This window comes from Chrysochloris asiatica, unplaced genomic scaffold (assembly GCF_000296735.1).
Source record: "Chrysochloris asiatica unplaced genomic scaffold, ChrAsi1.0 scaffold00049, whole genome shotgun sequence".
Classification (NCBI taxonomy): Eukaryota; Metazoa; Chordata; class Mammalia; order Afrosoricida; family Chrysochloridae; genus Chrysochloris; species Chrysochloris asiatica.
This window is the reverse complement of record NW_006408567.1, coordinates 15,285,561-15,296,677: the sequence shown is the minus strand read 5'-3', so window position 1 is coordinate 15,296,677 and position 11,117 is coordinate 15,285,561. Positions and strand designations below refer to the sequence as shown.

Here is an 11,117-nt window from a genome sequence, read left to right as displayed (position 1 = left end):
TCATCAGTTTGAGTCCACCAGCTGTTCCAAGGGAGAAAGATGATGCTTTCTACTCCCATAAAGATTTACAGCCTTGGAAATCATATACAGGGTCACTATAAATTACCGACTCGACGGCACTTAACAACAACAACAACAATAAATTGAAATAGACTCCACAACATACAATTACTACCACCACCACCAAAGAGACAATTGGGTAATAGATATCAGTGATGGTTATATGATAGGGTCTTGACAGAATTGTACACATGAAAATGTTGAAACGACAAATCTATATTTTTACAATTATAAAACAAACCCATAGGACTGTGCAACACGGAGAAACAATATTGGGTCATTAAATGTAACAAATGTACCACAGGAATGTGGAGGAGCAGATGGGAACTCTGAATTATCTGCACAATTTTTCTTAAAGTCTGAAAAATAAAGCCTATTTAAAACATTTTAAAATAAAAGCGAGTCAGCTGAAGTCGTTGGGTGGTTGGTTAATGCATTCAGCAGATAACTAGAAGGTTAGAAGTTCAAGTCCAGCTGAGGTACCTCAGAAAAAAGACCTGGCAATCTTCTTTCCAAAGAATCAGCCATGGAAAACCCCATGGAGCACAGTTCTACTCTAACATAGATGGGATCACAATTGGTTTGTTTAAAGAGACAGTGGGTCTGTAAAAACAAATATACAGACCAAAAACAATACAACAATTTGAAGCATTTATGGATACCCACGTAGTGGTTATGAATCAGGCTGCGAACTGCAAAGTCAGCAGTTCGAAACTACCAGCTGTTCCGCGGAAGAAAGACGAGGCTTTCTGCTCCTGTAAAGATTTACAGCCTCGGAAACCCTGTACAGGGTCACTATGAGTCGGAACCGACACCACGGCACATAACAACAACAAACGGATCGGTAAACTTGCTGAATTTGCACATTTCCCCTATCATCAAAATATACTAATTTTCTGACTCTTCTATTCTTTCCTTTTTTATTGTGATAAATATGTAGTTAATAGAATGTTTGCCATTTCTGCAATCTCTACTTGCACAGTTCAGTGACATTAATTAAATTCATCATACTATACAACCATCAAGGAGCTCTGGTAGCATAGTGGTTACGAATTGGGCTGTGAACCGCAAGGTCAGCAATTCGAAACTACCAGCTGCTCCGCGGGAGAAAGAGGAGGCGTTCTGCTCCTGTAAAGATTAACAGCCTCGGAAACCCTGTGCAGGGTTGCTATGAGTCGGAACCGACTCTACGGCACTTAACAACAACAACATACAACCATTACCATTAACATCTCAGGTGCTCCCAATCATCTTCACAGAAACCCAGTATCTTGGCATTCCTTTCTTACATATTACTCTGAATCTGTATTTTCAGCCTCCAAGCAGATCTCTCTGGATTTTTCTTTCTGAGTGACATTTCCCACAGGTACATGCTTGGGGAAGTGGGGAGAGCTGCATATTCTATCCAAATTGGTATTTGGGTTCCAATCAAATACAACCAAAGTGCTCCTTAGAAGCCAAGATGGCTAGACTGCTTCTCTCATCCATCTGACACATTATCAGAAGGGACCAGTCCCTGGGGAAGGACATCATGCTTGGTAAAGTGGAGGGTCAATGCAAAACAGGGAGGGCCCCAGCGAGATGGAATGGCACAACGGCTGCAGCAGTGGGTTCAAGCATAGCAACAATTATAAAATTGGTGCAGGACCGGGCGGTGTTTCATTCTGTTGTGCATAGGGGTTGTTATGGGTCAGAAGTGACTCAACAGCACCTAACAACAACTACCCCCTATGAAAAGACCCTCTTTCTATCCTTAAAAGTAGTACCTCACTCATTTCTCAGACACCTATGACTCTAGTATTTTCTTTCTTTTCTAAATGGTAATATGTATTTCTTTCCCAATGTTTAATTTTGAAAACTTTGAAACCTATGGAAAAGTTGCAAGACATTTTACCACATTCTCAGTCATTCTCATGTCCTTCCTCCCTAAGTTGCAGACAGCAAGAGCCCTAACCCTAAATACTTCAGCATATGTATGGAGACAAGGGTGTCCCCTACCCAATCACAACAGAGACCTTACTCAAGATACTTAGCACTGCGCCAAACCTGATGTAGATGCAGTCTATATCCAAATCTTCTCAATGGTCTTAAAAATGTCTCTTTATAATTTTTTGTTTGCTTTAACCAAGACCCAATGTGGGATCATGGACTGCATTAATCGTATCTCTCTCTTCAATTTTAATCTACAGTAGTTGATAATGACAAAACCCTATTTGAAACGTCTAGGTCAACATTTTGCAGCATTTCTCCCAATTTGGATTTGTCTGATTTGCTCATGATTAGATTCAATTTAGAGTAATTTGGATTGTTATTGTTGTTAATTAATTAATTGAGGCAGTTCTGACTCACACAACCCTGTATAGTGTTTCCAAGGAATGGCTGGTGAGTTTGAACCACCAACCTTGTGGTCCAAACGAACCTTGCGGTCCAATGCTTTATTCCACAGCACCACATCAGGACTCCAATTAGGCCTGGTGTGGCGCTATAGGATAAGCACTGAATCCAAAGGCCGGTTTAAACCACAAGGTCAACGGTTCATACTCACCAGCTACTCCTCAGAAACTGTATGGGGTTACTATGAGTCGGAGCTGACTTGACAGCACTTAACAACAAAAACAACCCCAACAGCAATAATATGGCCAGGAATCCTACACCATAAGGATATGCCCTTCATTACTCTCTAAAGAGTTTTCATCACAATCATTTGGCTGCTGCTGGTGGTGGTGGCGGTGGTTATGTACCATCGAGTCAGTTCTGACTCATAGCTAGCTACCCTGTAGGGTTTCCAAGGCTGTACGTATTTATGACAGCAGAAAGCTTCATCTTTCTCCCATGGAACAACTGATAGATTCAAACTGCTGACCTTAAGGTTAGCAGACTTGGCTGCTACATGAAGTTAAATTTAAAAGAGAATGGAAGAAATCAAATAGAATGCCAAAAGGAGTTACTCTGTGCCTTCTACGGTATAATAGTGCACACTGCATTATTAGTCAAAAGGTTGGTGGTTCACACCCACTCAGAGGTGCTGCAGAAGAAAGGCCTGGCAATGTGCCTCTGAAAGGTCACAGACTTGAAAACTCTATGGAGCAGTTTTACTCTGCATACATGAGGTTGTTATAAATCAGAGTCAACCTCAAGGTAACTAACAACAACAAGGGAAGGAGGTGTTCTTTGTGATGTGAGGTGGTCATGTCTCTGGTTGCGGGGTATGGTTTGGGGTCTATGAACACTTGACCTCAACAGACAGATGCATCCACTCAGTCCTGTGACAACTACCGGCTGTTGAGGTCTAGGTGAATTCACTTGTTCTGAGACACCTGACAGTTCCTCTAAAAAAAAGTGGGCAAGTTGCTCCCCCTACTGGTTTGATAGTTGATGAGCCTACTTAGTTGTGAACTAAGAAGCAAGCTGACTACTGATTTTCTTTGTTGTTGTTAAGTGCTATTGCATCTGTTCTGACTCATAGTGATCCTGTATAGGGATTCTGAGGAGCAGCTGGTGAGTTCAAACCACTTTGCAGTTCAAACCAACCTTGAGGTTGAGCTCATGGAGCCACATTTAAGTTAATGTTATCAAACTAAACAAAGGGTGGCTTTCAAATCAGTTTTGCAATGGTAGAGGGTGATTTCCCATAAATAACGAGGCAAGAAGGATTCTCAGTATTTGGCTCCCCAGGTAAAACTGAGGTTTATTGAAAAGTCAAATATTTTTGTTGTTGTTCTGCTTTGGTTAATAAAATTGATTTCTAGAACCATCAGCAATAACCCAGAGCTTAGAGGAGGAGATTCTGACCCCATGCTAATATTAGACAAATGGAATAAAGCCAAAGATTGGTGGCTTTATTGCTCACTATAGTGGCATCATGACTTAAAAGGCTCCTGGCAGTGGTGGTTGTGTGTCATTGAGTAGGTTCTGACTCATAGCGACCCTGTATCTGATTTCCAAGGCTGTAAATCTTTATGGGCACAGAAAGGCTCATCTTTCTAGGAAGAGTTTAAGCAGAAAGTAGCGTGCAATTGGTGATTCAGTGGTAGAATTTTCGCCTTCCACGTGACAGACCTGAAATCTTGGTGTGGCACTATAGGATAAGCACTGAACTGCTAACTGCGAGGTCGGCGGTTCAAACCCACACCAGCTGTTCCTTGGAAACCCTGTCCAGGGTGGCTATGAGGTGGAACTGACTCATGGCACTTAACAACACCAATAATATGCAGGAGACCTGGGGTTGATTTCCAGTCAATGCACCTATGCACAGCCACCACCACCCAGTGACGTGGGAAAGATTTCAGCAGAACGTCGAGACTAAGACAGACTTGGAAGAAAGGCCTGGAAATCTACTTCTGAAAACCAGCCAATTAAAAACCCTATGGAATAGAATGGTCCTCCTATTGTGTGGGATCACCATGATGCCAACTGACAGCTACCAAGAGTTTCAGATCTAGTCACAGAGCCAGTTGGTGCCATGCCACGCCACAACATATTATCAGTGTTTCAAGACATGAGTCAGAATTTCCCCAAACTGGAACACCACATTCTAAAAGTAACTTCCGTATTATATCAGCGTCTTCCTAGGCACCACTTGATAGATGGCCTGGTACAGAAGCTGATTCAAGACAATGATTCACCTACCATGGGGTGGATCCCTGAGGGTCACCCCCCCCCCCACACACACACACACAGCCTTGCCCCAGGCTTCCATTATCTTTTTAAATGGCTTGGTGGTGTTGGATATGTGCCATGGAGTAGGTTCTGACTCATAGCGACCCTGTACAGGGTTTCTGAGGCTGTAAATCTTTATGGGAGCAGAAAGCCTCATCTTTCTCCTGTGGAACAGCCAGTAGTTTCGAACTGCTGACCTTGCGGTATGCAATTAGGTTTCAATAGTTTCAATAATTTGTTGTTGTTGTTAAGTGCTGTCGAGTCGATTCTGACCCATGTATAGGGTTTCCAAGGAGTGGCCGGTGAGCTTGAACCACAGACCTAGCAGTTCAAATGACTTTGCAGTCTGACGCATTAGCCCACAGCCCCACACCAGGACTCCTTCAATCATTTAGTGCTATAATTTTTACTTCAGCCTGGTGTGGCGCTGTGAGCTAATGCACTGGACTGCAAAAGTCAGTTTGAACTGCAAAGTCGGCGATTCAAGCTCATCAGCCACTCCTTGGAAACCCTATACAGGGTCGCTATGGGTCGGAACTGACTCGATGACACTTAACAACAACAAATTATCTTGATTTGATTGTATGGTGAAGCCAAGAAACCTGAATATTATTTCCAGCTCTATTACTACCTGGCTATGTTTATGTGAGGGACTCTGGTGGTACTCTGATTAAAACAATCAGTTGCCAACCAAAAGATTGGTGTTTGAACCTACCAGCTGCTCCATGAGAGACAGATGTGACAGTCTGCTTTTGTAAAGATGGTTTTGTTGTTATTAAGTGCCATTGAGTTGGTTATGATTCAAAGGGTTTCTGAGGAGCGGTTGGTGGGTTTGAACTGCAAACCTTATGGTTTGAGTCCACTGCTCAGCCTACAGTGCTACCAGGGGTAAAAATGTAAATACTTGAGTTTGAGTGGGTTTGAAGCTCTGACTATAAAACAACGCAGCTGTGAACAAAAATGAGGAGGCTCTTTGTTGTGGTCTGGAAATAGTCCTAGATAAATGAGTGCCATCAAGTTGATTCTGACTCATAGCGACCCTGAATAGGGTTTCCAAGGAGTGGTTGGTGAGGTTTGAACTACCAACTTTGCAGTTAGCAGTCCAGTGCTTATGCACCAGGACTTTAGATAAACAAGTTGTTGTTAAGTACTGTGGAGTTGGTTCCGACTCACAGCAAGACCCTGTATAGGGTTTCCGAGGTACAGCTGGTGAGCTCCTACTGCCAACCTCATAGTTCAAGCGCCGTGCCAGATATACAAGTAGTAAGTGAAAAAACAAGATGCTGAACATTTTATTTATTGTAAACATTTATGCAATAAAAAAAGTTTTTTAAAAAAGCACTCTATATTTACTTAGATTTACATCCTCTTGGCCGAAAGTACGCCTTAACTCCACACACCTGTGCTCAAGGTGTTCTACAACCAGCACCTGCAAATTTGCAGGTGGACTTTCTCTGATCCCTTCTCCCAAAGAAAATACTAAATAGAATTTTCTGTAGAGATTAAGGTGGGGAACTGGGCAAATGGGGCTCAGGAGTATGGGTGCAACTTTCACCTAACACTTTTTTTAGATCTTAAGATTTTTGAATCCAGGAATCTTCCTATTCAGAATACTAACTTCATATTTTAAAAGCAAGTTCCTAGGTGGTGCAAACTGTGAAGTGCTCTACTACTAGCTGAAGGGTTGGTTGGCAGTTTGAACCCATCCAGAGGCGACTCGGAAGACAGACGTGGGGATCTCCTTCAGAAAGGTCACAATCTTGAAAACTCTATGGAGTATGTAGCTCTATGGTAGGGCACCATGAGTCAGAATTGACTTGACAGCAACTAATAAAAACATTTGAAACATCTTAATCTGGAAGCGCCACTGAAACCTGTCCACTATGGATGACCCTGCTGGTATTTGGAACACTGAGTACATTTCTACTAAGAACTACAGATTTCTTCCTAAGAACTACAGTTGACATCTTGGGAAAGAAAATCCTCAGGGAAGTCACCCTCCTTCTTCTTGGTCTCAACACAGCTGTAATTTCCCACAGATGACTCTGGTGAATGGCTCTCTCTCCCCCATGGATGGGACTGCCCCTGACTACTGCTGCTCACCATTGTGTCCTTAGCAGCTAACACAATGCCTGGCCTTTGGCAATTACTCAAGAAATACCTGTTGTAAAATTAGTAAAAATTATGTATTGAATAGTTGGGGTGGTGGTGGTTATAATCAGGATGCTTCCTAATAACATTTCTTTCAGAATTTCAGAATCAGCTTTACAAAATTTGGCCTGAGAAGAAAGGAATGATGTTCGAACAGATACTATATCCCTGAACCTCAAGAAGACCCTGCTCTGACATCAGTGACATTGAGCAAAGGCCTTTTGTCACTTCTAACTCCTGATCCCACCAGCGTATGTCAGTTTGTAGTACTGTGTATGGTGGTTTGCTTATTGCTATGACCCTGGAAGCTTTCCACTGGTGTTCCAAATACCAGTACTGTCACTCATGGTAGACTGGTTTTAGCATTGCTTCCAGACTAAGACAGACTGGAAAGAAAGGCCTGGTGAACTACTTCTGAAAATTAGCTACTGAAAATCACAACAGAATATTTTCTGGTATAGTGCTGGAAGATACGTCTCCTACATTGGAAGGAACTCACAGTGACTGCAAATGGTTGCAAGATGACGCAGGTACCGGGCAATGTTTGGTTCTGTTGTACATGGGGTTGCCAGGAACAGAAGACAACTCTATGGCAACTAATAACTCCTTATCACTCAAGCAATGAGTTCATGACATAGGTTCCAAGTATCTGTATACTGTATCTTTTATAACTAAAGACAGACCACCTGAGAGTGTTTTTGTCCTCTAAAGAGATATGGTAAGGAGCTCTGGTAGCGTAGTGGTTACGAGTTGGGCTGCCAACCTCAAGGTCAGCAGTTCGAAACTACCAGCGTTTCCTCGGGAGAAAGATGAGGCATTCTGCTCCAGTAAAGATTTACAGCCTCAGAAACCCTGTGCAGGATCACTATGAGTTGGAACCGACTCCACGGTACTTAACAACAACAACAACAACAAAGAGCTATGGTATCCCTCAGTGATTCCTGCTGGGTAGCCTCTTCCTGGGCATCACTCCTTTGCTATGGGGCATCACTCCTTTGCTAATGTAGCTGGACAATCCATATGTTCACTAGACTTACCATGAGGTTTTATTATTGGCAGTAATTCGGTGCAGACATTTCTCACAGCAAAAAAGTTTGTCTTCAATGTCATCTCAGCTTGAATGTCAAAGGGTGTCGGATCATCAACTTTCATAAAGAAAGGAAACAAAGAAAAAGTCATCTATTTACCCTAAAATTCATGTGACCTTGTAGATCTTATTATATAACAAATAATTAACTAAAAACACGTTTACAACATTGTTTAAGTCACCTACTCAGTGATTCTCAATTTTTTGGATGTATCAGAATTAGCTGGAGGACCCATTAAAAATACAGATTTCTCAGCCCTACCCAGAGTTTCTGATTCAGCCAGTGTGTCTGTGGTGGGAGTTTCTGGATGGTGCAAACGATTAATGTGCTTAACTGCTGACAGAGAAGTTGGAGATTTTAATGCACCCAAAGGTCCCTCAGAAGAAAGGCCTGGTGATGTACTTCCCAGAAACTGACCACTGAAAATCCTTGGAAGCAAACTTGTACTCTGACACACAGGGGTCATATGACTAGAAATCAACTGCACTGCATTTGGTAGGTCTAAGTATGGTTATGTGTGCAGTCAGTTCCCACTCACAGTAACCCTGCACTGGGTTTCCAAGGCTATAAATCTGTAAGGGAATAGAAAGCCTTTATCTTTCTCTCGCAAAGCAGCTTGGTAGACTCAAACTGCTGTCCTTGTGGTTAGCAGCCTAATGCATAACTGCTATACTACCCCGGCTCCTTAGGTCTAGGTTGGGGCTTGAGAATTTCTAACTAGTCCCCAGTTGATGCTGCAGTTACTGATCTGCTAGTCCTACTTTGAGAACTGGCTTTGACCATTGCTTCTCAAACTTGACATTCATAAAAGGCACCTAAGGGTCCTGGTGTGGCGCTGTGGGTTAATGCGTCAGACTGCAAAGCCGTTTGAACTGCAAGGATGGCGGTTCAAGGTCACCAGTCGCTCCTCGGAAACGTTATACAGGGTGGCTATGGGTCGGAACCGACTTGATGGCACTTCACAACAACAACAAAGGTCCTGTTAAGGAGCTCTGGTAGCTAAGTGGTTACGCTGCTAACCTCAAGGTCAGCAGTTTGAAACTACCAGCTGTTCCGCGGGAGAAAGATGAGGCTTTCTGCTCCTGTTAATATTTACAGGTTCAGAAACCCTATGCAGGGTCGCTATGAGTCTGAACCGTCTCCAGGGCACACAACCACCGCCACCACGGAAGGGTCCTGTTGAAATGCAGATTGTGATTCAGCTGGTGTGGAGTGAGGCCTGAGAGTCCAGGTGATGCAAATAGTGTTGATCCAAGGCAAGCTCTCTGAGCTCACATCCTTAGTGTCATCTGATGTCCTGGAAGCGGGGTATTTACCCACCAATCCTCCACCAGCGACTACTCCCTCTCACTTCCGCCCTGTTTTCAGGGAGGTTGCCAGGAAACGCAGCCTCTGCTTTAGCATGAAGCTGTGGATAATGCATTGGTTTGAACTGCAAGGTCGGCAGTTCAAAGTCACCAGCCACTCCTTGGAACCCCTATATAGGATCGCTGTGAGTCAGAACTGGCTCGCCAGCAGTTAACTACAACGATAACAATGCTCCACTTTACTCTGGTCTGCCTCTTGGAGCTTGCACAGGTCTGCTGGGCACTAGGTTATGAGAAAGTGGCCTGTTTATATCTTTGTACCCCTCAGAACTTGGTAGCTCAATAGCTTTCCTAATTACAAATTAACTAGAATAAGCTGTCTTGATTCCCCATCTCTCCCCCCTCCCAAGTAGATGCTTTTTTAAACCGCGCTTATAGGTTGGATAACAAATATAAACTCGCTAGGGGAGGGAGCCAAGGTTCCCTTCCTTTTTTCCAAGAGCCTATCAAAGTGCTCCATAAAAGAACAATCTAACGTCCACTCTAATGTGACTTAGCGCTGCATTTCCTGTCCAGAGTAGATGTCTCTGGCATCTATGAATGTGCCCTTTCAAGCAAAGCGAAAGTCCCAAGTGAGTTTGGAGACACTTCTCAGAGAAACTGTTTCTGGCATTATGCAGAAAGCTGATGAGCTTTGCAGGGCGTGGCCCCCTCCCCGGAGTCCGGATTTCTGGCAAACAGCAGCCGTTGACTGTTCCGGGAGGCCCAGGCCGCGCAATGGCTTGCCCAGGCTGGGGCACTGGCTGCGCGCGCGCGCGCTGTGCACAGCTGGCAGCCGCCTTTCGAAAATCGAGCTACCCTGGCGGCTCCAGAATGAGCGAAATCCACCTTCGATAAGTGAGAGTTGAGCGCATCCCGAGCGGCAGGAGCGATCTCTCTCCATCGCTCAAATGGGTGGGGGCATCCTTGGAGCACCCAGGAATCCCTGTCTCCCCGGACCTACACTTGAAGGCGATGCCTGCGTTGTTGACCAGCACATTTAGTCCCCCGTACTCGCGGCGCAGGAAGTCGCGCAGGGTGCGGATGCTCTGCAGGTCGTCGATGTCCAGCTGGTGGAAGCGCGGGCTCAGACCCTCGGCCTGCAGCTGTTGCACGGCCGCCCGGCCTCTCTCGGCGTCCCGGGCCGTGAGCAGCACGTCCCCGGAGAACTGCCGGCACAGCTCGCGCGCAATGGCGAAGCCGATTCCCTTGTTGGCTCCGGTCACCAGCGCCACGCGGCTGTAGGACGACATAGCCGCGTAAGGGGCGCGTGGGGGCACCTGCCCAGAGAGCCGGCCAGAGTCTGAGTAGCAACCCAGAACTAAGTTCTGGGATTCCGGCCTGAGTCTTCTGGAGAATCAAGTCCCTCCCATCGGAGGAGAGGCCGTCAGTTCCCAATGTTTCGTAACGCCCCGTCCTGATCCGCCCCCTCCCCTGTGAAACGCCCCAGGGCACGAGAAGACACACCCCTCTACTGTCTCTGAGCCAAGCAGTGGTTACCCCCAAAAGCAAAATCATTCAGTGATGAGTCAGCAGGGGACTAGAAATTCATGGGAGTTGGACAGAAGAAACTATTTTGGGAGAACCCCAAAAGCAGAAAAACAAGTGCTGAGTAATTTTCTTGGGTGTGAGTCTATCGTACACTGCAAAATGCTAAGATCTGCTGTTTTCTACAATGCAATGAAATTATTTAGACACAGTAACTGCGTCTCTGAACATAGGGCCCTTGCTTGCTTAAGAGAAACTTAATGTGAGAGAATAAGAAAAGAAAATGTCCTGTGATTGAATTTCGAGGTGTGGGGTTGAGTACAGT

The 11,117-nt window shown here is 44.7% G+C and overlaps 1 protein-coding gene across 1 annotated transcript in view; it reads right to left on the bottom strand.

Annotated features, from left to right (window-relative positions):
* The window catches only part of CBR3 (carbonyl reductase 3), an 11,748-nt gene extending 1,191 nt beyond the window's left edge, over positions 1 to 10,557 (bottom strand). The window contains exons 1-2 of the mRNA XM_006862563.1: positions 10,269 to 10,557; positions 7,908 to 8,015 (exon numbers count right to left, since the gene is read on the bottom strand). Coding sequence (XP_006862625.1) covers positions 7,908 to 8,015; positions 10,269 to 10,557 — 397 coding nt within the window. The remainder of the gene's footprint in view (positions 1 to 7,907; positions 8,016 to 10,268) is intronic.
* Positions 10,558 to 11,117: the final 560 nt, after the last annotated feature.